This window comes from Barbus barbus (assembly GCF_936440315.1).
Source record: "Barbus barbus genome assembly, chromosome: 1".
In the NCBI taxonomy this organism is placed as follows: domain Eukaryota; kingdom Metazoa; phylum Chordata; class Actinopteri; order Cypriniformes; family Cyprinidae; genus Barbus; species Barbus barbus.
Window position 1 is genome coordinate 30,899,102 of NC_136729.1, and position 27,143 is coordinate 30,926,244.

Sequence of the window (27,143 nt, forward strand, 5' to 3'; positions counted from 1 at the left end):
AGACATTTGAATCAGACGGCAAAATCATTTGCATCATACAGTATGTGGATAAATTTGAAAATATCTAGGAGGATGCTTAAATTGTTTACATTTTTAAATAATTATATACATTTTTTTACAAAATTTAAATAGTAAATAATACACACACACACTAAAGAGCAAATAGCAACACTGTACATTCTAATTGATTAATTTAACTTATTTAGCCTACTTTAATATGTCCTAATAACCCAACCCCATCTTACTCCAAGGGTCTAATTTGATTTTTTAATCCACAAATCTAACAACATTATAATGTGTCCATATCCCTCAGTAGACAAACTTGACATTCAACATTAAATGTCAGAGATCACTATTTTCCTAGAGACAAAATTAGATCACTTAATTAGTGACAATCTTACAAAAAAGCTGAAATTCAGATAAAAAGAAAAAAATAAACAGCCATTCATCAAGTGTTGAGATGTTGTGCCATCTAGTAGAGAGAAAAAAAAAAAAAGTAAACTAGGGGCTCATTTTGCTCCGCTCAACCTACGTTTCAGAGAAAACAGCAAACACATACAACCTCCCAAAGTCAATGGATTTATTTCCGTTGCACTGAAGTTGTTCACAGTAGTTACAAGGGGATACATTAGCGGCGATTCTATTTTTCCCGCTCAGGTATTAATCAAATCCGTGATACATTACAATCCAGCTTTGCTCCTTTTTTTCTCCCAAAGTACAAAATAGGAAGGACAACAATGTGTATTGCTTAGATTACATCTCCGCTTATTCTCCACGCTGTATGTTCCCATAAGTGATCATGTGTTATGACATCTCAGACCCCCTTCCCGAGAGCATGATGCAGCAGAGCATGTGGCGAGAAAGCGTTCATGATAAGGGAGATGAGAGAAAAACGATCAACTGAAAATGAAGGCGTGATACCGGGTGAAACAAGTCGATGATGAAAAAGGTGAAGAGGAGGAGAAATCTAACATCCACAACATCATGCAAATTAAAGCCGAATGTCGGACATGCAATACGAGAAATAGAGTCAGGAGCAGCAGGATCCCCTTGATGGTTTTAGAAAATCGTTTGCCCAAAGTTGTCTATTTACAACATGTGATTTGAGCTCGTCCATCTGTTTTACACGCACAATGAGATGAGTGACAAATATCAATACTTCATTATTCCTCACCCCCCACCCTAAAGAGGCTAGTCTACATTCTTAAATTACCAATAAATAATTGAACATATACTACAAGCTCTTTAATCTGGTCAAAGCCGGGAAAGAAAGAGTGCTTCATTCACAAAATCGGATAAGTGTTATCGTACACAAAACACAAGATCCTTCAAAACAATCTGATGAGTCGCCCTGATGCAAACAATCAAATCTCCACCACCCGGTTTTGTTTTATATATAAATATTCCCCAGCTGAATAAATTAAAAAAGACAAACACATAAATAATAAATTACAAAAAAGGGTAAAAGGTCTCTGAATCCTGCAGATGTTTCTCAATAAAAATTAAACTCAAAATAAATACAAATCGAAAATTGACATCATGAGTAACCCTCGAATACATTAAGCATATTTGTCATTCAAAACTAACATTTCATGAACGCTACATGAGAAAAAACAGGATGTGGCAACAATTCATCTAAGCAATGTCACTGATAGACATTTGTTACATAAGGAATATTTTCAGTCTGTACAACAGAATAGATCATTTACTGTGACGCCCCCCTCCCACCCCCGTGACTCAGTCCACGAGCCGCCCCAAAAGTTCATCCCCACCATTTTTCAAATAGGATCTCCAAATCTTGTACAGCAATGATACTGAGTCCATAAAATGTTTTAAATTCTCCATTTCACAAAGAAAGACTACATTGAAAAGAATAGAATCCAACAACTGTCCTCGAGGGCAACTCCTCAGACACGTGCGTTATGATATCCAGAGTTCCATTAGCCATTTGTCCTTTTGTAACGATGTCCTGTATGTACGTCTGTGTTTGTGTTTGTATGTGCATTAGCAGAGAACGGGGAGGAAAGAAGACGAGCAAGGATAAAACATGTATGTTTAAATAAAAAGATGAATTGTGGGTTAGCTTGGTGAGAATTCATAAACTTCTTTATTTTAAGGCTTCACTCCAAATCCTTGGACATGTGTGGCTGTATGTACAGTAGCTGCAGGAGGAAGGAGTTGAGGAAAAGCTTGGAGCTCTTGTCGGTTTTTGGGTGTTTAGATGCATCAGAATGAGGAGTTTCCCTCAGCTGCTTGTACTGAACTTCCTGTGTAATGTGCCCTCCATCAATGTGCCATACATGAATCTTGTGCAAGAGCAGGACTTGGGGCTTTAACACGTTTTCTGGATAATTCCTGGTAGCAGAAATAAATAAAGGCATCATAAAACAGAACATAACGAGAAACCGTGAAGAACAATCAACACTGGACAGAAAAAAATAAAAAAACAGGCATGTGTGTCTGTATGCGCCTTTTGTAAAGTGTCGGGTCAGTACATACAGTACTTCAATATTCATTCTTTGTAGAGGCTTGGTTAAAACCAACTTGAGTCAACAACATCCTTTCACCATGACTGGATTATTTTCTTTATTTTATTTTAAAACTAGTATCTAGTGTTTCTCCTGGTTTTAAGGTTGTTCCTGTGTCCCAACTGATGGTGCCATCTTGGCTTTGTCTTGGCCAGATGGACATTTGGAGTCATTAGGCTCAGGCTCATGTCTCTTGCCGTTGGCATGCTTGGGCGTGCCGGGCGGATGGGACACCTGCCCGTTCTTCTCGTCTGAAAAGAGCTGTTTAATTACGTCAAAGAAGTTACTGAATGCGCTGCCTGGGTGCACAGACGGGAGAAGAGGAGAAGAACAAGAAAACAAGAGAGAGAGAGAGAGACAGAGAACAAATACATGAACAATGAGGATCACAGACGAGGCAAGGTGAGATGATGAGAGGCAGGACGAGACTGCATTAACTGGAGACAATAAGCCATGTATCAGAACACACTGACACGGATACAGCACACATCTGCAGGCATGTTTGACATTACAGCTGAATTACTGGTCAAAGGTCTTATTGTGGTAGTGAGTGGCTGAGCAGTCTCCATCTGATCTGTGATCTTCACTGAATGAAATGGAAAGAGATGTGATAGTGTTGATTCATTGCAAAGAAATTAAAGGTATATGGCCAATGACTTGTTCTTAATTAGACATCAAACCTCAAATTCAGAATTCATATCCCAAATTGTGTGTGTATATACATCAATGAAGACTTTAGCAAATACTGTAAGCTGTTTAATATAAATTAGTGGTGTAAAAATGCATTGGTACACCTGACAATGAAAATCGTCTGATTGATTCACTTGAAAGAACTTGTTCACGAGAAAAAATTATATGCGAATTGGACTACTCCGGTCATGCTGTTTTGTTTTTTTAATCCAGTTAAAAGAACCGGCTCATGAGAACCATTCATTATAGAATCTATAGAACTTGTATTTTTTGACTCCCTTAAAAGAACTTGTTTACGAGAACAAATTTTTTTATTTTTTTTTTGTACTACATTGCTCATGCTGTATGTTTTTGATTCACTTAACAGAATTGGTTCAGAGGAAACATTAGTTAGTCAATCTGACTTCTCTGGTCATGCAATCAGTTTATAAGCTTCATTCAATCGTGAATCTGACTATACTGGTTGCACTGTATGTATTTGATTTACTAAAAATAACTTATTTTTACAAGTCATTTGTTCGGGAATTGAACTATATGGATCTCTTAAAAGAACCAGTTCATAAGAATCATTCGTGAATCGGACTATACTGGATGCATTGTATTTTTTGTCTAACTTAAAAGAACCAGTTCATAAGAATCATTTGTTTTCATAAATTGGACTACACTGGTCATGCTGTTTTGACTCACTTAAACGAACCCGTTCAAGAGAATCATAAGTTTGCATATCTAACAACACTAGTCATGGTATATATTATTGATTCACTCAAAATAACTAGTTCATAATAGTCATTTGTTCAGGAATCAGACTACACTGGTTGCACTGTATGTATCTGAATCACTTAAAAGAACAGGTTCATGAGAATCATTCATTTATAAATCAGACGACACTGGTCATGCTGTATGTTTCTGATTCACATAAAAGAACTGGTCCATGAAAATAATTTGTTCATCAAATCAAACTAAACGCTGTATGCTTTTCATTCACTTGAAAGAACGGGTTCAATCATTCTTTTGCCAATCTGACTACACTGGTAAAACTGTATAATAGCCATTTGTTCAGGAATTGGACAACACTTTGCACCATATGTTAGTGACTCTATAAATGTAGCTAAAAAAAAAAAATTTGAAATCAATGCAGTCATGAACAAATTTCATGATTTAGTAAAGAATCATAATTATATAAATGATGATTCTTTGTCAGAGCATATATTTACACCCTGGTACATATACAGCTAAATATATTCATGCTAAATTCATCATTTCTGATTCAAATCAAAGGCCAAAAATGAAATCTCATAAAATGGATTGAAATGTAGTGGTACAAATTGTTGCAGATTCTGAATACACCTGACAGTCAGCCCAGAAGGATTAACTACACACCCTATTTGACACCAGCACAGGCTTGCAAACCAATTCCATAAGTGACCGAGCAGCAGCAGCCCGATAGCACAAGCTGTAACATGGCAGACCGCGGCCTATGTGAACACTAGAGTAGATTGCTTTAGTTCCAGAGCTTGTCTCTGAGTCTCTCAATACAATCTGGACTCCTCTCAACATCATGACAGAAAGCTCGAAACTGCCGCTTCCCTAGAAGACAGGCTGCTTTGCTATAGCCTAAGAGACTCTGAAAGAGACATGACAGCTGTGGCAGCTTTGAGACACACAGGACACTGCTTCAGCATTTCTGCTGTGAGCCATTACAAATGTTCATCTCCGTTTAGATTTATGCTGGGTAAACTATTGCAGACACAGAAAACAACCAGTACAGCATGGCTATTTTTCCTTTTACGGGGCATGTGCTGAGCTCCAGTGAAATAGCTCTGGGCTAAAGACAATGGATTTATATCTCACCCGTATGATTAAATTTGTAGCTACAATATTTCTAAATTTAACCCCACTAGGTTAAATCAATCTGAAATGACATAACACAAAGATCCACAGCTATGGAATCTAATAATCCTGATAAAGTATAAAAGCAGCTGAAATGGCAAATACATTCAAGGCTTTATTGTATTTTTGCTAGGATCTTGTGTATGTTAGTGAGATTACATGACAAATAATGGCTAATAAGTAACTGTATTCCTTTAAAATGACTATTAATCCAATAGCAAACACATACCAGACTTCACTGTTGCCTGTTTTAATACTCATATTGTATTTATAGGGCTCTACATAAGTAGGCCACGCTGAGAAAACTAGTCCCATTAGGATTCTGCCCCTCATTATACAGCGATTCTACAGATGATTACTTCTACTGTAAAAGTCCCAAATGATCAACATGAAAGAAATGTTTAGAGAAAAGAGGTGCTGAGAAACATGCTAACATAAAAGCTCAGACATAATCTTCAAATAAAAAACCTGGTTTAACAGATTCATAAGCGCTGCTGATTAAATGTTTAAATTAACAAGGCTTTTCACCAAAGTGATTCAGATGCAACAATTGACCCACAAAAACAAAGTAAAATGATGCAAGAATTGAATGCGGAGAGAAAAACAACATGACGAATGTATGAAGTGTTTTCACTCTAGAGAATTTAAACTTTCATGGATTGTCCTAGCAAGTGAGCTCATGCACACACACTCCCACACAAACACACACACTTCTGCATATTTCAAAATTAAAGGGATAGTTCATCCAAAAATTAAATTTTAATTTATTTTTTTAATTCTCACCCTTGTGTCACTTCAAACCCATAATACTTTTCATTCATCTTCAAAATACAAATGAAGATGTGTTTATGAAAACCTGTGCAAATAAAACTCTAATGCATCAAATGTACAAAAAGGGATTGTCGAGGTAATTCATATGAATCAAGGAGTTTAATACAACTAGAGACACAAAAGCCTAAATCAAATATGTTCTTGTCTGTGTGAATCTGTGTCTCTTCTTTTTTTTACAGTAGTTTTTATTGCGTGGACCAAAAGGAGAGGGTGTTATTAAAATATCTTGATTTGTGTTTTAAAGATCAACAAAAGTCTTACAGGATTAGAATGACATAAGGGTGAGTAAATGATTATAGAAATGCCATTTTTGGGTGAACTATCCCTTTAAAGGGCCTCTTTGTTTAAGTGCCACACATTGGATAGTGTGTGTATGATAAAGTGACGTACACTGTGGCAAAAGAGTTAAAATAGACCTCTTACCACCCTTTGAACGCTTTCCTGTCAAAGGAACATGACATATTACTGTAACATGTCCAATCAAATCAAATAATTAGCCTAAAATGACATTCTCAATGCACCTATTGACTTTACAGTAACAACATGAACTCAGTGATTCAACCTCCTTGCACAGATGTTTATTACGTGGCCACATCTGTTGAGACTGAAGCATGCTGGTGCTCAGTGCTGTGCATGTCTGCTCACTCAAGCTCTCATGCCCATTCACTCAACAGCCGTGGGAGAGCAGGGGGTGAAGGGCAATGCCAGGGGAAGGGAAGGATGAGAGGATGGCACATCTTTAAAGCTACACGATCCTGATAACAGCTCTTTTCTTTAAGACAGTCCAAATGCACAATATGAATATGATTACCTATCATATTTTAGGAATATTTTTGGAATAAGGCACTGAGAGAGGGGGGGTTTGTTTGAAATGTCTTACTATCATACTAATTTTTTTTTAAGTATGCAGGATGTAGGTTGTGCTGTGCACAATACGTTTCTGTATGAAACATATAATACATGGATGACCTGTTTGCCAAAATATAAATATGCAATACCTTCAAGAGTAACGAATAAAATACTAGCAAATTACCAGTACATTGTACACTGCCTATTATTTTCAAAAGACGTACGTGAAACAGGAAGCACTGAAGCTGGAATACAGTACATGACTTGCCTTTATTTTTACCCTGATTTTCAGTTTGGACAAGTCAACACTAGTTTCTCAAAGTCAGAGCTAGTCGGCAGATTTGAGCTGACAGATTTCACAGAAAATCAGAAAATAGAGTATTATGGGGCACAGACTCTGATGTTTTAGCTTCTGACAACGATTCAGTCAAAGGACAACAGGCATTTATATTTTGAGTCAGTTTTAAAATACATGCAACAAGGTGCATGTTTCTGCATGAGCTTGTTGTGTTCCAAACTACTCAAAAGTAGTCCTGCGTATGTTGGCTAGTTTTTATTTTTAACCATTTACAAAGCCGACAAGTGAAGTATTCACTTCAGTTCTGATAAGATATTAAAGGTTGTGTAGTGTATTCCATCCTTTATGCAGCTCTAAACATTACAGGCAGTGATTACAGACACATGCCTTTGGTGTGAGAGACCCGGGTTCGAATCCGCTGTGAGACACCAATGTGTCCCTGAGCAAGACACTTAACCCCTAGTTGCTCCAGAGGCGTGCGACCTCTGACATATATAGCAATTGTAAGTCGCTTTGGATAAAAAGCGTCAGCTAAATGAATAAATGTAAATGTAATGTAAATGTATTTTGCATTTCTAAACTAAATAAACTGTATATATGTATAAACTACCTAGATTCCCTTTGTGTATTCCAATGCACTGGATTTGGAAGTCATCCAGGTATTTTATGCACATGGAAAATGTGCTTATTGTGCACAGGAGATATAATGCAGAATGATATTATGGTATTATGAAATGCCAAACTCCCTTTTCTGTAATACTCAGTGATATTGCTTTTGGACAGTAAGGATTTGGGGCTGTCCAGCAGAGGGAGCTGTAACAGGCTCTTCGCCATGTGCACAAACAGCCATGTGAGAAGACAGGCAGAGGATTTCTCTGTTATTTTATATCATCATCTCCAGCAGGATCCACAGTCTAGCCCATCACATTTCTGCTCGTAGAATGAACAATTTGAAGCCTAACTGATTTACTTGGGACACAGGTTTGATTTAGATATCAGCAAGAAATTTCCTGGGTATGTATATAAACCCTTGTTAATACATGCAAGTGGTGCTCTAGCATGCTCTGTATGTGTGTGTGTGTGTGTGTGTGTGTGTGACTGCTAAGGAGAGTGTGTGCATGTGTGCCAGTGCCTTGCAATGCAATTCTGTGCAATGTGCTCTGATAAGGTCAAACATGTATTTCCAGCACCTTTAGATAAGACATCACATCCGACATTAATGGAACAGTGGATACATTGCATCTAGAGAAGTTCGTTTTCATATTAACAATCTGATGGCCTGAAAATGTCTTTGAAACCACCTCTAACAACCATATTAAACACTGGAAAGACTCGTTTGACCTTGATGGGTGTGTGCAGCGTTCAGTGCTCTGCAAGGGTGGGCTAGGCGCCATGCATGTTCAGAGAAAGAGAGGTGTGTCAGTGGAGTGATTTGCCACTCACCAGACACCTGCTGGACACCAGGCTGGTCATGTGTACTTAACAACTGAGCCTGAATCGTCTCCACCACCCGTTTGAAGCGTCGGCTGGGACCTGCCAGACACACACACACACACACACACACACACACACAGAAAACCATATAAATGTTTTGCAATGATCCTGTACAAACTGGTACATGCGTGTCTTTCGAAATTAATGTACATTTATGCTGACACATCCTGGGTTTATTCCCCCTAGCGGCTGCCTCAAAGTTTAATGGCATGAGGCTGATTTTTATGGTGCTTTCGGCCCACGACTGAGTTTATGACACGTGCACACACACGCACTTTAAAATGTGTAACTTTAAGAACAAGATTCAATCCCCTTTGTGTAGCCAAGAGAGCGAAAAAGAGCGAGGGCAAGAATGAAAAGCGAGGGATGGGGTTTGCAGTAATGGCACCAGCAGCACAGGATCTTTTTGGATTGTCCTTTGAAACACAGCAGGTTGAAAATGCATAGTGATTACCAGGAGGCAAAAAGGCCTCTTTTAGTTAAATTTTTTCCATTACCCCCTCGAGCAGTCGGTCTATTTTCAGAGTCTTCGTAAGAGAGGGGGAGTGTAATGGAGGAGGGGATTGCTTGCGGAATGAGAGAGAGGGAGAGAAAAAAATTCTCTCACCACTGCGAAAGACAGAAGTTCAACATCATCAACCAGCCTCTCCATCACCCACACACACATCCCTTTGTGTTTCTATTGGCTGCCAGCGAGTTTATGACATCAAAATGGGTTTCTCACTGTCGGCATGGTTACCTGAGATCAGTGTGAAAGTGACAGAGTAGATGCCGTTCTCCTTGGTGGCAGCCATGCTTTCGGTGTAGGTGATGTCCACCTGGAACTTCACTGGTTTTTGGAACACGGTGGGGCTGGTCGTGGATTTGTATTCTGCCCGGAAACTCGTCTGAGACACCACACTGTGGCTGAGGCTGGGAATCTGAGAGAGAAATTCACCCCAAAATGAACATTGTGTGATTATTTAGCCCTTTGGTGTGTTTTTTTTTTTTTTTTCTCAATGTAATAAATATACTATATTTTAGTTCAATATTGGTTTTCTTTAATAGTTTGTAATTTTAGGGGATTTTATGGTACTAAATTATATTTTATGAGCATAGAGCTGAAAAAGACATTTCCAATGTAAATATTATTATTATTATTATTTTTAACTTAAGTTTGGTCTCTTTTTCAAGATGACACTTTGCAGATTATGGCTGAAGTGAAATAAATACATACATACATACATACATACATACATACATACATACATACATATATATATATATATATATATATATATATATACACACACACACACACACACATATATATATATATATATATATATATAAAATTATTTCATGAGTTAAATGATATCAGATTTGCCAATGATTCTTTATTTTGAGTCAGATCTTTTCAATCAATCAGCTGATAAAGTTCACAAAACTGGTCTGAATGATTTGTTCAATTCAGCCCAATGATTCGGTCGCAGAGCTTAACAGCCCACCACAGCAGAAGGTTATAAGTGAATAACTTCAATATGGGTCTGTTGTCACACAAGAGCAATCGCTTGGCTTTAGAAGATTTGCAATATAGCACAAGTCTGACACTTCTAATATTTGTATGGTGTGTTTGCATAATCTTTGAAACTCAAAAGCCTCACGATAGAAAGAAAAGTCAAACAGGTTTGGAACGAGATGAGGGTGAGTAAATGATGACAGAATTCACATACTCATTGAAGACTTACAGACAGAAAGGCGTGAACAATATCTGCTTTGATGGAACTCAGAGGCTTGTCCCGAATCACCACAAAAATCTGCTCCTCCTTTTCAAGGTTAATAAAATTTCCAAACCAAGATTTTTTGGCAAGTCTGTGAAAAAGAAAAGCATGATTGAACAAGATAACACAATACATACAAACATTACTCAAGTCACATACTGTGAATGAATCGAGTTTACATCTCATTGCGTGCTGTTACAGACTAACATTTGCATAAATCTAAACAACACATTTTCTGCTCTTCATATACACCATATCATCAATTGAAATGTTTGGGGTTACTAAGGTTGTTTTTTTATGTTTTTGAAAGAAGTGTCACCAAGGCTGCATTTATTTGATCAAAAATGCAGTAAAAACAATATTGTCAAACATTTAAAACCAATGTTTTCTTTTTTTAAAATGTAATTTATTTCTGTAATGGAAAACTGTATTTTCAGCATCATTACTCCAGTCTTCAGTGTCACATGATCCTTCAGAAATTATTCCAATATACGGTTTTGGTTCTCAAGAAACATTTCCTATTATCATCAATGGTGAAAAAGTTGTACTGCATTTAATTATTTTTTTTGGTAGAAACCAAGATTAATGTTCAAAAGACAAGCAATCTTTTTTAAATATAAATCTTTTGTAACCTTATACATGTCTTTACATCTCTTTTGATCAATTTAATGCATTCATGTTGAATAAAGTAAATTCTTACTGATCCCAAATTTCTGAATGTAGTATATATTTCAACTTCACCAATAGAAAAGCTGGCAGACCATTTTCAGGACATCAAACGATGGTGTCTCTATATATATAACTTAGAAAGGTGACATTACATGGCTGTCAAACAATTCAAACCTTTCATAATATATGACCAAATGCTGTGCAGCACTATACACATCTCAAATACAATTACTTCAATGAAATCAATTTTATTCTTCTTTTCATTATTTTTTTTCTTTTAATGTACACGTTCAATTTAAAATTTGTGAGTTAACACAGAGATATTGGTCAACTAGATTAACATGACATGGGTTTGTCATGACACATGATTTGCTGACCACTGAAAGGACTGAGAAGTTGAAAAGTTTCTCAAATATTTAATGACAAAAGCCTGTGTGTAAGAGATTTTACCACAGTAAAACTATCAAGGCCATATTTGAGCCAGCCCAACATATTGTGACAGTCTCTCACCAAGAACTTAACAAAACAACAGCAAAATAAGAGGAAAACACTCCAGAAGAAAGTTTCCACCGTGGTGCTGCTTTGCGTGCCTGTGAAGCTAAGTGGAACTAAAACACTGAATTATTCATGACAAACTATTCCCTGATAATGTCTTCAGCAACAAACTCGGCTAATGGGGACAGTGTTTGGACCACCACATTAACTTTAGCTGCAGAGTTTTCAGAGCTACTTTCAAATTATAATAAAATTTGGAGAAAAAGTAAGTATAAAGAGCAAAAGTTAAGTGTCTTAATTAAGCAAGCTTTTATTGAGTGTTGGTGATTTACCTCTCAACAGCTCAGGTTAATTCAAAAGGTGATACATCTACTAGAATAATGAGTATTGAACTAACATTTATTTTAATTCAATTATAATTTAGTATTATTTTAGTGTTTCTTTCACACTCTGGGACTTAATAAAACTGCATATTTTACTTGATTGTCTTCGAAAATAGCTAATACTTACTCGGGGGAAGACTCTGGTGTTAGGTTGGACATTTCCTCTTGTGTGGGAACTGGAAAGAGACAAAGCGAACAAGCCTCGGTGGAATTAGCATCATACTCTATATCCTGAGAGATTAGACATTCACAACCTAAGGAGGGGAATGCTGATTAACCACAGCTAATTACTCCAAACCTGCAGAGATTAAGAGTAATTCAACCCCCTTCTATCAGCTCATCTGATCCTCTTCCCAGTAGAAGAGGGAAAGAGGAACAGCTGGAGGTGAGGGGAGATGCTTGCGCAGTTTTCATTATCATTACTAGATATATCAGCAGATATAGCTGATAATGGAGTATCATTGAGTTTATTACCCAGCGATCTGTAAAATCAATCCTTAGGGAATATCCCTCTCTATGAGGGGGATGTCAACCTAAAACCCTAATAAAAAAGGATTAGCAAGCATCGTTCTTTCAGCTAAATGCTTTTTACTATATATGTACAGGCTACGGTGCTTTATTTTACACCTGATCCTGCATATCATTGCTTTAGAGCCATATAAAATTAGGGTTTTATAAGGGATGCATAATTAATTGGTACCATTAGACATCTTGTAATTCATTATTTAAATGTGCATGTGTTTTTACATTTTTACTTTTAGATTAACCTTAAAATTAATAGATACAGTTGAAGTTAAAATATACTTCAGCGAAAAATTTAAATTCTGTCATCTTTTTCTTATCCTCATGTTGCTCCAAACCTGTATGACTTTGTTTCTTCTGTGGAACAAAAAGCTGATGTTTTTTCCTTTTGTTTTTTTCCTGTAATAATAGTCAGTGGGGTCCAGCATTGTTTTGACTTTAATTAAAAATCTTCAAAATGTTTTTTTTTTCAATGTTCCACAGAAGAAAGCAAGTCACACAGGTTTGGAACGACATTGATGGGAGAGTAAAAGATGACAGAATTAAAATTTTTGAGCAAAGGATCCCTTCAGTATTTAAACACACTAATTTGTTAAATGTTATCTTTTGTAAATTAAAAAAAAAAAATTCTCACTGTATATTATAATGTTGTAATACATTCTAAATTCACCTGTGTATTTAAAATGATTAATTTTTGTTTTCGTGTTTTAATTTATTTACACAAAAGAAAAATAGAGTAGAATTTTAATAATCTGTCATTAATAAATTAACTCTGAGTTTTAATTTTTAATAAGGTAATCCCTTGTTTATTTAATCAGAGACATTACACATAAAAAAAATCATATCAATGTAAATGTTCCTATATTTAGCCAAAATGGCAAATTTTCTTTTGCAGTCCCTGGGCAGGTTGATGTAAAAGGTTATTAAAAACTGCTTTGAGATATCTCCAGCACTGGTGGTACCTTGTAGTTTCCTGCGGTGGAAGCGTGGTGAGCCAAGGAAGCTGTTCTTAATGGAGTTGAGGCGTGTTCTCCACTGCATGCCTCCAATGGAGGGGCTGGGGGGTGGGGTGGGGCTAGGGGTCCCCGCTGGACTCTCCTTAGGCGTGTGCACCGGCGTTCCTTTCGGAGTTGGCAATGGGCTGCCCCTGGGGGAGGGGTGGGGCGTAACCTGTATGGTGGGGATAGATTTGCCGTTGTGGTCAGTCCCGGCCAGCGGGTGAAGGTGGTGAAGCCGGATGGGCGAAAGGGGCGAAAGGGGAACGGAGAGCTTGTGCGGCACCGTGAGAGGTGGGCGGCGCACTTTCGGGCTGCCGGGCATCGGCGGGGGCAGGGGTTGGCAGGGCGTAGACGGTTCCGACTTGGCCACAGATGGCACGGCCGTCGTGTTAGGGAGCGGGTTGGACCTGGTGGCCTGAAGGGGCTTGTCTGCAACTTTGGGCTTGGCTGGAAGGGTCTGGGTTTTGTTGTTGGGCTGATGGACAATTGTCTTTGGTTGAAAGGTTTTGGGGGAGTGGGGGCCTGTGCCGTTCACCCGGGACACAGGCGCGTGGGTGGGGCTGTGGTTGGGCGACTGCGTGAGTTCTGCGGATTGTGGAGGAACGGCGAACCGCCGCATGGGCTGTAAGAGCGCATGCACAGAGCCAGCAGCATAAAATGAACCAACACAGCCCATACACACAACACACGGCCCCGTAGTTAACAGGCATTATGGCGCAGACGCACACACACACCGACACCAAACATGAAAAGATGGCGAACAAGCCACCGGTGATGAGAAGTGAGGGAGGAAGTGCAGAAAGAAAGAAAGAAAGAAAAAAACATGCCATTAGCACAACCAGCCAAGAGGCAACAAGACAGTGGAAATAAAATGTTCCCAAACCAGTGTTCCCAAAACAAACCAAAATCAGCAACAGAAATTAGCAACAAAAAAGCTCTGGGTTGTTGTTGGGATGAAAATAAAAGAGGTGTTGTCAGCACTGACTAAGCAAGCAGGAAATTTGTGCAAGGCTTTGCTGTAAAAGGACGCTATTGTCAGAATACCTCATAAAGTTTGAAATAGTCATCATAAATTAGGTAGAAATGACATAAAAGGTGATACAGACATATATTTTCAAGAGTTTTTCAAGACAATAGCGCCACACTATTAAAATGGCTAGTGGAAATAAGTGCAGTTGACCATTAAACAGAGCATAGAGTACAATGCTGCTGTTGGATGTATGATATGAGGATGCTGTTTGACAGATGACGCTAATAATAATAATAATTGGGTCAGAAACAGGCGACTGATTCAAAACAGGTCACTAAATTAAAGAGTGTGATTACAATCAGCGAAGTGAAAGCTCATCAAGCATATTGTAAAACATCAAAGAAATACAATGGAGTGTTAACTGTACCAGCCGCAACCATAGCACGGAATAAAGAAGAGCACGAATGCAATAAAATGGATTTTTAAAGCTCTTTCATACCGCAGGGAAGATTCTTCCATGACAAACCTTTAAGTCTGTGTCTGAGCAGTAAAACTAATCTCAGATGAGCTGTATCAAGGAGTTCTTCACAGACTAATTCAAATTACTTCCACCAAGCCTGTTCTCTATGTGAGCCATTTTCATCAGTGAAAGGGCACCACTGCAGACATTCTCCAAATGTAGAACATTTCAAACTGCAGAATATTTGATCAGGCCGGATTCAGAATTGACTTTGGGATGAATCCTGCAGGGAATTCCTTTATGTAACTCATATTGAGAGGTCTTAGTAGTGGATTTGTAATCGGTTAGCCTCTTTAAACAAATCAACTGTAAAAGCTGGCTACATCCAGAGACTCCACTATTAGTAAGGAACCAGGGATTTTCAAGGGATTTTAACAAGCCATTAGTGACTTGGGCTTCAAATATTTCAAGGCAACAAGCCTGTGAATTGGGCATAGATTAGCAGTAATTATGCTAAGCATGGTAGACTGATTGGGCTAGAAGTAGTGGATGGGTGGGGGCAGACAGCAATGCTGCTGCAGCATTTCAGCTTATAGGTAATATACGATTGGCTGTCTTGTCTTCTTGTCAAAGCTAACAATATACAGAATTAGCATTAATGCTCCGTCATCACTAACACTTCTCAGAAATAATCTTTAATGCTGCATTATGCCAGTGGTCTTCAAGAACCCACTTGGTGGATATAAAGACAGAACAAGGTCCCATTTTTACATATTTTATCAAATTTAGTGTTGCACTTTAAACCTGTCCTATAATAACATGGGTATGGTACCATATTAATGCATTAAAATATTTTATAAACATACATTACCATTCAAATATTTGGGGTTGGTAAGATTTCTTAATGTTTTTGAAAGGTGCTCACCAAAGCTGCTTTTATTTGATAAAAAAGTGAAATAATATTGCAAATTAAAATAACTGATTTATATTTGAATATATTTTAAAATGTAATTTACTCCTATGACGACAAAACTGAATTTTCGGCATCACTCCAGTCTTAGTGTCACATGACTCTTCAGAAATCATTCGAACATGCTGATTTGGTGCTTAAGACACATTTCTTATAGTATCAATGTTGAAAACAATTGTGCTGCGTAAAATGTTTTGTGGAAACCATGATACATTTTTGCAGGATTCTTTGATAAACAGAATTTTCAAAAGAACAGCACTGTTGTGAAATAGAAAGCTTTTGTAACAATCTAAAAGACTTTACTGTCATTTTTGACCTATTCAATGCATTCTTGTTGAATGAAGGTATTATTTTTTTTCTTTCAAAAAATCATACTGACCCCAAACTGTTGAATGATTCCCAACTGTTGAATTTACATACTTTTACAATACCCAGCAGTACCACCTATTGAAGACCTCTGCATTATGCAATCAATGCATATATTCATGCTGTAGATCAAACAGATGTGGCATGTGCCATGATATTCTCATCAATTCATATTCTATAGATAGACGCCACACCAGCTGGCTATGGAATTCAACACAACCAGACTCTCTGAGTGAAACAATGTTTTAGTATGGATGGAAGGCTTACCCGAGGACTGCTGAGGGGACTAGTGGACAGACCAGAAGAGGCTCCGCTGATGGACCGGGACCTAAAGTTACACACATACATGCATAGTAAAGACGTTTCTGCCTCACATATAGCACACTGTCATACCTCTATAGGAGGTTCAGCATGTCGTGTGGGTGAAAGATGATTAATAATTAATTTTATTCCTGGACAGATACAGCAGGATAACACCAGACCTCTATATTTTACCATAAATCTTGCATTTTTGTTAATTACATGTCAACTTTCTATGTAGGCCTTTAGGTCTTTTTGTTGATTATGCTATTTTTATATTTTGAATTGCTATTAAATTTGAGCAATTTATAATTTCTCATCCTAAGGATGTAAAAGGTCATCACAACCTTTTATGAGGTTCTGTATGAGGCCCTGAGTTCTTCCTAACTTCATTGTGTATTAGATGGTTCAGTAATTCTCCAATAAATGATTGGGATTTAATTGACCGTGGACACAATGGGTTTTGTCATCAAGGCAAATTGAAAATCAATTTGCCTTGATTTTCGTAAATCATCCCTAACGGTGTCAACATTCAGACTCACACAATTTGACTCCAGGAAGGATTTGATCCATAAACTTATCAATTGCATTTGCAAAGGCTACATAGATAAGAATTATGCAATGGTCTCAATTTGTCTTTAATCATTCAAGCATTAAAATCACAACACCAAATGCACTGCGGCCTGATTCAGCGCAATGCTGATGTTCATTATATGCCTCTTGAATTCAGCTAATTGGCTTACCAAAAACACAGCGCCAGGAAGAGAGCTCTTTATATGTGTAATAAATGACTATGGAATTCATGCGAGGAAAGGACAGGCACTAGAGGACAGTAACTATATGCGCTAATATTTCTTCTCTTTAAGCATTGTACAGTATTTGTAAAGATTTTATATGCAGTGCATCGTTAATATGAAGCTATAACTATTTTAAGATAACTACTGCTTGTAAAAATGCTGTTTGAAAATTGTATAAAAGATGCAGGGGAGCTTTTCGTTTCATTTAAGTCGTTACATTTTGAATTGTAAACATGCATAAATGTATTTGATCTATCTAGCCTGTCAGTAAATATTCATTTACCAGTACCTAACCCAGTGCACTTGTATTCAAAGCAAATATTAAATAAAAATAAATAAATAAATCAAATAAATTATAAGGAAATATTGAAGGCCCATTTTATTATCTGGCAGACTAAACAGTCTCAGTGAATGCAGACGTAAGACAGGATTGTGAAACACAAGGTCAACGAAAAACGCTTGAACAGATGAACACAAACAATCGGATAACCTCTGTCTCTCACCTACTGAAAGTGCACACATCACTTTAAGAAAAACAAACATCCAGGGTGAAGGCAAGAGAAGCATGAAGGCAAAACGAGAGCGAGGGGAAGAAATTAACAATTTGGGATCTACCAAGGGACAAAAATGCCAGACATCAAACGAAACATGAAAGGCAAAATAAGGGAGATAAGATGCTTTTGATGTGTGTGGAGGGAGCCAGAGGGCCGCTGCTTTACCAAAACTGAGAGGCCAAGCCAGGAGGAAAAAAACTCTTATTTACACGTGCAACCTCCACTTTTTTAACTTCCTTCTCAAGCAAACTAAGCTCTTAAGATCTTAAATGTCAGTGGTTGAAATAACAGGCCAGTGCTCTCTGTGGCATGTTTTGAGTGTTAAAAACCCCACTGCATCTTCAGAACAGAAAAGAAAGCATGGCGGTGGTTTATACCTCTCCTCCTTGCTTTGCAGTATGGGGTTGGCATCTGAGATATCCAAGCTTTTACTGAAAACAGATTTACTACAGTAAGAGAGAGTAAAGTTAGAGTAATTTACAAAAGTCATCATGGAGTTGAGTCAAAGCATCTGCACAGGGAAAGGACACAGGGCTGATGAAATGGATCACAATGGACATGGAAAAAAGTAAAAAGAATTTGTAGTAAAATGTCAAAAATACAGAAAAATGAAAGGCACATTAGAAAACCCATTGTTCCCTTTAAAAGCACTTTTAGAAGTTAAAATTCAGCATATGGCACATTCAGCATGCTGCTTTACTAGCTGTGAAACAGATTTTCAGAGAATATTAAAACACTCCGCTTTTGAAATCATTTGTTTTCCCTTTCCAAAGAGTTAAGCTGAGCTCACTGATCTTATTTCTTTTACTCTTTATGTGCGATGTAAAATGCATTTCAAAGCTAGTATGCAGTATCTGATAACTGTGAACTTCATTTTGGCAATCCAAAGTTTATTTTAGCTGGGGGTTTTTTTTTGCTTAAATTTTCCCTCTCAAGGCTCCACAAAATGTGACATCCTTTCAGCTGTTTTTTTTACTGTGGCACTCACTTCTCTGATTGTAGAGTTTCATAAATAATAGAGGAGCGAGAGATGTGTTGCTGTACCTCTGTCCGTGTTGTGCCATGTCAATGGCACGTCTCACAGGAACAGGAGATCCGCCCTCTGTCACGCTCAGCACCTCCATAGACTTACGCTCTGGCCTCCTCTTGTTGTGCCTCGTCAAGAGTGGAGAGTCCACTCGCTTCCTGGGAGGATCTGAAGAAACCAGAATATGATCAATTCAATGATCCATAACACATGAAAACAGCCCATTAATCCTGTGGGGTTCATAATGGGCCCTTCAAAGCATGTAAATCCCTGTAAGATTTATTTTTTTAGAAGAAATTAATACTTTTATTTAACAAGGATGCATTAAATCAATAAAAAGTGAGAGTAAAGCGTTTATAACGTTTATAACGTTACAAAAGATTGTTCTAATAAATTCTGTTCTTTTAAGCTTTCTATTCATCAAAAAATCTTGAAAAAAAAATACCATGGTTTCCACAAAATATTAAGCAGCACAAGCATTTTCATCATTGATAATAATTATAAATATTTATTAAGCACTAAATTAGAATGTTTTCTGAAGAATAATGTGACGGTAGACTAATGAGCTTTGGTTGCTAAAAATGTATCTTTGTCATCACATGAATAAGTGATATTGTAAAATCTATTTAAAGAGGAAAAAAGGTATTTTATATTGTAATATTTCACAATGTTACGTTTTTTTAATTGTATTTTGTTCAAATAAACAATGTTCACACTGAGTTCACACTGCAACAATTCTGAAAATCATCGGATCACCGTTGTTTTCACACTGCACGACTATCTGAGGTAGCATTCAGTTGCTGCTATGTTTACATTTCACAATGGATCGGCGACAGGAGGTTACACACTGCATGACTTTACAATAGGAAGAATCAACACAGTAAATTGCCGTAAAATTACCGGAACGACTTTACCGGTAAATTCAAAAATGGGCTGTTCACACAGGCAACGACATTCCGTTTTTTTCCGGAAAAGCACCATTCACACATCCATCCAAAATACTGGTAAATTCTGGGACACCATTAACCTCCAATGACTGCGCTTGTATTTGTAAACATGGAGGGGTATATGCGGGGCAGTCTTTTTGTTGATGGTTTCATTTTTGTTTCAAACTTTTGCATTCATGCAGCTGCTTTTGTCCCAGAGACATCGTAATAGACGACTACAAACCAGTGCTTAATTTGAAAATTTCGAGGTTCCGGAACAAAGTGGGGTGATGGATGCGGCATGTGATTAGAGGAGGGAGAGGTAACGGAGCATTCAGCCGATCACATTGGTGGCCAGCTTAAGTGATTAACAGCGTGCATCAGTTGCTTTTATTAAATGTTGAAAACAGCAATTTCCAGGCCTGGTGGAAAATAAATACTAAAAAATTATGAAATTTTATTTCACAAATCTCTGTAATAGACTTATAATTATTCATGTCCAGAATTTCGTGGGGGATTGTGTGTATATTACATAGTTTTACTCATCTCCGCAGCTTTCAAGTTTATAATGAGGGAAATTCCTGCAAACATTTATTCAAGATAGCAAGTAGGTTATGAGAGTAAATAAATCCACACAAACTAGCAGATTAAATCAGTCATTTGAAAACAGTGTGAGTGATTCAGCTGGACCGCGTCTTCTCTCTTTCACTCTCTCAAAGCTGCTTCACATCAGCTGCACACCGATCTAAGACTTTCGCTCGCATTTCGGGACAGTTGACAAAATTGTAACTTGCTTAATCGGGTCATTGTTGTATCGTCACAAAAATGTACAAGTTCAGTTCTCTCAACTTGTTATTTTAAGTTTATACAACAAAAAGTTGAGAATCTTCTATAAAAAATAAGTTGAGAGAACTAAAAAATCTGCTGAAGCTGGTTGCCTTAAAATTTTAAGTTGGCTCAACTTTTTTTTTTTCTATAGTGTGCTCTCTCATTGGCTGTAGGTCATCACCGATGTATTTTTCAGTCAGAACTCATTTCACACAGCAGGATTTTAAATCACCGCCAGGTCCAGATATTTAGCATGCCAAATATTTCACGGTCGTTGGCGATTCTCTTATATTGTATCTTTGATAATTCACACTCACGTGAACGAGCATCGATTTGCCTCAGATTTTAGGCATTTGTCGGCGATTGCGTGCAGAGTGATCGTGCAGTGTGAACTCTGCATTAGTGAGCATCAGAAACATTTCTCACAAACATTAAAAAATCTTAAATGCCAAACTGAAAAACATGATTTTTTTTAACTTAATAATGAATGTCTTTACTGCATATGATTCATCAGTAAACACATTGTTCGATAGAAAACTACGTTTTTGTGATCTTTTAACAAAATATTTTTCTGAATGACTTTTAAACCTTTTGTTTCCACTAGTTTTCCAAGGATGTGTGGGTGAGGAAATTATGTCACATCACAAAGCTGTTGTGAATGCCATTTCATTTCAAATGAACAGATTTAGTACAAAACAGACAAATTGACTGAATCATTCTTACCAATTTCATTTCTGGGTGGTAGATTCTGATCCTCATGGCTGGGATATCTCTCCTTACGGTCCAGCAGGAGGAAGTAGATCATCTTTTCCTGGTTATCACTGGAGGTCAAGAAGGCACGGAGAAACAAAATGCGTGTGTGGTCAAGACAGGTGTCTGATATACAGTACAATCTCCAGAATAATCCTCAGCTCAGGCTAATTAACCTCATTAGTTAAAGAGCAAAGAGTAGCATGCACCTCATTCCCAGAGAGCTAAAAGACATCCTGCAGAGATCACAGGATATCTCTTATTTCATTAATGATGCAAGAAGACACAAAATATCCGACAAGATTCTGGGCGAGTTCAAAAAGTCTTCAAATTCTCCCAGCGAGAGGCCTTATGTTGAAATTTTCTGCCCCGGACCACACAGCGGGAAGTAAATATGACCGGTCTTTGCTGCAGGCGCCATCTGAATTGTTTAAATGCTGGGCAAGAGAAGAGACAGAGGCCGCAATGTTTTAGGAGGGAACACCCAGGCCATCTATCAGTGGGGCTAACGAAGTTGATCGTGCACAATGGAGCGTGCGGGCGGTAATTGTGCAAAGTACGGGAGATGACAGATGAGCAGGAGGGAATGGGCTTCTCTAACAGCCCGCAGCCAAAATGCTGTACTGCATGTTTATTAACCCTAAGAAACAAGGATGTAAAATAATAATACTCTCACATTTGTTCTCCAAAAGCAAAAGCAGTCAGTCTTGTCTAATCACAGGCAATAAAACTTTGGTATCATGGGAAACAACCTTACTGAGGTGAGCGTCTCGTTCTTAGTTACTCACTCGTCTGACAGCAGGTCTTTCATCAGTTTGTTCTTGTCCCGGAAGCAGCCCAGCGAGTGCATGCTTTCCAGCACATCTGGGTCGATGTCCTCAGTGGAGGGTAGTGTGCGGATCGCCACTTTCCGTGGCACCGGTTGTTCTGGCTCTGGCTCGTTCTTCCCTCCTCTGAACAGAAGATCAAGAACAAGAGCATGTGAATAATCTAGTGTTCTTGTTTATTTTTCATTAATTGAGCACACATGGTAATCGCCTCTGGCGTGTTCTAGGATCCTTGCTGGTGGTATAAGTCACAAACCGCCCCACATGCAATCTGCGCCCACAGAAAGCTCTGGAGATTTAAAACGCCCATCATCTACAAATAAACCCCCTCCCTATGTGTTTGTTTGTTAAATATTTTGGTAATTTTGATTAACACTTTGTTCTACCAAGTAGACTTTCTGTTCAAATTAACACATTACTTAAAACATTATTATATTTAAATCCATTCAGAATAGTGTAGCCGATTTTCTCCAACATTCAGTTGAGGTATTATAAAAAAGTCCACAGACGGGGGGCGCAAGATGGCGGACAGGGAGTAGCAGCGGTTTTCACGAGCTCCCGCTCCAATCAGCCAATTACTTAAATATTTCATTTATGTAGAACGCAACCCCACGGCTTTGGTTATGTGATCGTAGTATTATGTCTTTGGAATTTTTTTGGCCACAATCTTTTTCGAAAATGCCTCGTACTGCAAAGAAAACTGAAAAGAAGGACTCTTCCCCGACCGCGCCACATGATTCTCCGGAACATTGTGAGGGGGAAGTTAGCGACGATCTTGAGTTAAGTCCGGCAATGGCGAAGGCGTTTCAACATATGACGGAGACGATTTCGAAAACAATAGATGCCAAACTCGACCCTCTAGCCGAGGTTGTACATATTCACTCTCAACAACTGGAGAATTGCAAGGCTCGGCTGGATGAAGCCGAACGAAGAATCGCCTCAGCGGAGGAGTTAGCTGAGAGTATGCAAGCACGTGTTCTAACCCTTGAAAGTCAAGTTGTATCACTCACTGAGCACGTAGACGATTTAGAGAACAGAGGACGACGCAAAAATATTCGCATTCTCGGCTTACCAGAGGGGACCGAAGGCTCTAACACGGTGCCATTTCTACAAAAATGGATCCCGGAGTTTCTTCATTTGCAGACGAAAGGAGGCTACATCAAGATTGAAAGGGCTCATCGCACTCTAGCGCCCAGACCAGGTGTCAAGGAGAGGCCCAGGCCGATGGTGGTGCGCATGCATAACTACGGAGATAAACAGAGGATTCTTGATGCAAGTAGAAAGTTGTCCATGGATGGAAATCTGCGGTTTGAGAAGAGTAAGATATCTTTCTATCAAGATTTCTCCGCCGCGGTGCTCCGAAAGCGCAAGGAATATGATTCGGTTAAACATCACTTGCAGGAGATCGGAGCTCGCTACGCAATGTTATACCCAGCTAAACTGCGAGTAACAATTGGGAATACCTCCAAGGTCTTCGGCACACCTGCAGCGGTCTCAGAATTTATTTCAGAGAAGGAGCTGCATGTACAAGATCTCCACCGGACAACTCCGCGATTGAATCCTGAATAACGGGCTATTCACACTAAGCCTTGTGGCGCTTTTGTGCTGAAGTGAGGGATGGAGTGTGTTTCTTTTCCCTCTTCATTCGATTTGCGTTTTCAGTAGTTTTGCTGAGCGGGGCGGACGATGTGGGTACGCTTGTTTACTCCTTGGGTCTTCCAGTTGGACAATTGCGGAACAAATTCAACAGACGTGTATTTGATATCCTAGCCTTTGCTGCCAGGAAAAATATATTGTTAACTTGGATCAGCGACAAACCCCCATCCTTGAAAGGATGGCACAAGATTATTAAGGAAATGATTCCCTTAGAATTTTTAACCTGTCTTATTCATATGTCTACTGAAGCTTTTCCTCAAGTTTGGACTCCATACCTGGATTATATTGATGTCTCGTTAAGCAATATTTTGAGTTTTGGTATGCAATAACGCATTTTATTTTTTATTTTTTTTCACTAGCATTGTAAGAGATGGGCATTGTTTGATTGTTTTTTTTGTTTGTTTGTTGCATGTTGTTTGTTGAAATGTTCATAAAAAGATGTAATAAAAAAAAAAAAAAAAAAAAAAAAAGTCCACAGACACTGTTTGGACCCAGTAGTACTGTATCATTTTCATGTATGAAAACTGAAATGAAAACTTGCCAGGTAACATCACCAGGTAAAACTGAAACTAAAATTAAAATACATTTTCCTGACTAAATTAAATTAAAAATTGTAGTGTTTGATACACAATATAATTATAAAACTTGAAACCTTTACAACCCACCTGCATTAAGCATGAAAGTGCCTCTAGACAAAAATAACACAAGACTACACTGATAAATGATTTACTTACACCAGTTGTTAGACTAGAAAACAGTCAAATTAAACTACACTCAATAGAAATAGCTAAACAATTCGAATTCATATTCAAAACTATTATAACCCTGGCCCCGTCACAAATCATGACTAATACAAAATGTTGGATACTGGAGAAATGTGTGTTTAAAAATGAAACCGTTAAAGACAAAAACAAGTTATTGCTTATGGGGGCAAAAACATTGAGTGAAGCCAGCCCGCTAGAGCTTAAGGATCTTCTCCAAACACACACACACACATTGCTGTCATATCCTTACTTAGAAAAGCGTCTTCTTTGGTACCGTATGTTCTCAGTTATTGCAGTGAGGACACACATAGATTTACAAGACATGCACAGACACAAACACACAGACAGATACTGAGCAAAAACAGCCACAGGACGACAGACAAAAAGTGAAGTTAATACTCACATGTACCATGTGTGCTTCTGTATCTGTTCTAACTGTAAAGAGAGGAAAACATGAGGCAAACCATTATTCATCCATTAACAGAGCAAATAAAAGCAATGAATCCATCTCTAAACATCAGGCAGTTTCCTGCTGGCCATCTCTAATCTCTCTCTCGTGTCACATCCTTTGATCTCCCGGGGTTTAAAGTTTGGAAGCTACAAAGACATGTACATTTCAGCAGCTAATTAAAGCTGTGGCCCGCCAAACAAGAACAACAGCCTTAACAGCAGCAGCACCATCAGAGTGCCTGTTCACGTAATACTGTACCAGAGGAATGAACTGAAATCAGTCTCTATAGTTGTTTGCAACAGATGTGTGTCTGGCATGTGTCTTTTCAGGAGCTATAAACATTCAGCACTTGACCTTATCAAGAAACTGTGAAGAATGACACATTGAACTGGAATGTTCAAACAAATACTTGCTTGCGGTTCAGAGTAAAAAGAATTTTACTTTATGGCTATGAAAAAGATTTGTAAAAATCACTGTATGGTTACAGCACTTTTGCACACAGTATTTCAGTTCAAAAACCGTCGTCATATTCACTAGCCTCCTGTAATTCCGTTTTCAATGCTCCTTTCTATGTAAATTAGGCTTACTGTAGCTATTTTTCACAAAAGTTACCACAATTGATGTGATGTAGAAGGCAGGCAGGAAATGCAATTTTATTTAAAATAGTGGCTCTGAACCACGGGACCAGCGCCCACTAGGGGGCCTCAATGGGGGTCTTAATATGACTTAAATTGCTTTAAAATAAGACAAAACAAGCATAAAAACAAGCCAAAAGGATTTAGAACCACTGATTTACAAGAGATGTTTTTGCACATTTTCTATCGATGATGCCAGCAGTAATTAATCAAATGATGATAAAATGATCAGCAATATAACCGCAAGAATTGCAGCTACGCATAAATTGTGCCATAAAAAACTGTATGTAGAACAGATTTTGTGGGCCTTTAAATTCCTTTAGAGAATTAGGTGCTATAACAAAACTGGTGCCATCATTCTTTGTGAACTCCCACTGAATGTGTGCTGACAGCGTTTAAGAAACAATGATGAGACATTGTCCAGATATATGTAAAACTGTAGAACTTTTAGTAATCTGCAATGCTCTATTGGATTGTTTTAATTGGATTTATAAGATAATATTTCAAACTGGCAATAAGACAGTATCAACTTCCTTCCCACTCTGGAATCATACAAAAGATCTCTTTTATATAACTGACAAACCGCACAGGAAATGGGCTATGTTTGGATCCTTCCTAGGAGAGCGCTATTGTTTTCAATCACTGAGAGATGTGGGCAGTGAAGACAGCTATCTGTTTTCTCTGGAAAGCAAAAAAGGAAACTGGAGCATTTCAAAGGGTTGGTATTAGGACAAGCTTATAAACCTCTCGTCACTCCAGCATGTTACAGGAAAAAAAGCAGGGGGGGGGGGGGGGGGGGGGTCTCTGAAGCAGAACAATGAAAATAGTAGCTGAGGGAGAAGAGCAGAGAGACGAGGAGACCATGAAAGAGAGAAAGAAAGAGATAGACAGAAGCGTAGACACGCAAGCTTTTTGAAGCTAATGTGTGAGATCCGGACAGACAGGCTGGTTGGATTAGTTCTGCTGTGTGTTGACCTGAAGTGACAGCTCAAAAGCAGAAAAGCTCTCAGACCCATAACACTTATTTAATAGAAATCAGCTTAATATACTGTAGATGTCTGTGGAACTGAGCAGCCAACCAGCATATGTAAACAGTGTAGTGCACATGTAACATTGTCTCCACCTATGATTCCTTAGGACACATGAGCCATTTAAGAGATAAATCATCTCTTTTTTTCAGGTATCAGGTTTTACAAGGTTTGAATGATGATGATATGAGATAAAACTGTAAATATGAGCGTGACGATGCTGGACCCTGACCGTGAATCGTTTGGTGGCGTCCACCTCGATCATCCCCTTTAGGAGGTTTTGGCAGTCTGGAGGAATGAAATGGGGCATGTGAAAGACCCCGAGCTTCACTTTCTCCAGCAAGTTCCTCAGGTTATCATCGTCGAATGGCAAAGCACCCTGACAGAGAGAAATATTACATGTCAGTACTATAATCAATCTTTGTGC

The 27,143-nt window shown here is 38.2% G+C and overlaps 1 protein-coding gene across 1 annotated transcript in view; it reads right to left on the minus strand.

Moving 5' to 3' along the window:
• Positions 1-566: 566 nt before the first annotated feature.
• Positions 567-27,143, minus strand: part of LOC306844565 (serine/threonine-protein kinase BRSK2-like) — a 139,473-nt gene continuing 112,896 nt past the window's right edge. Inside the window, exons 8-20 of the mRNA XM_079376792.1 lie at positions 26,949-27,095; positions 25,006-25,037; positions 22,144-22,308; positions 21,329-21,426; positions 18,869-19,019; positions 18,202-18,255; positions 16,441-16,501; positions 13,372-14,029; positions 12,015-12,063; positions 10,308-10,431; positions 9,320-9,500; positions 8,530-8,619; positions 567-2,355 (exon numbers count right to left, since the gene is read on the minus strand). Of these exons, the coding sequence (XP_079232918.1) occupies positions 2,333-2,355; positions 8,530-8,619; positions 9,320-9,500; positions 10,308-10,431; positions 12,015-12,063; positions 13,372-14,029; positions 16,441-16,501; positions 18,202-18,255; positions 18,869-19,019; positions 21,329-21,426; positions 22,144-22,308; positions 25,006-25,037; positions 26,949-27,095 (1,833 nt within the window). The 3' untranslated portion in view covers positions 567-2,332. The remainder of the gene's footprint in view (positions 2,356-8,529; positions 8,620-9,319; positions 9,501-10,307; positions 10,432-12,014; positions 12,064-13,371; positions 14,030-16,440; positions 16,502-18,201; positions 18,256-18,868; positions 19,020-21,328; positions 21,427-22,143; positions 22,309-25,005; positions 25,038-26,948; positions 27,096-27,143) is intronic.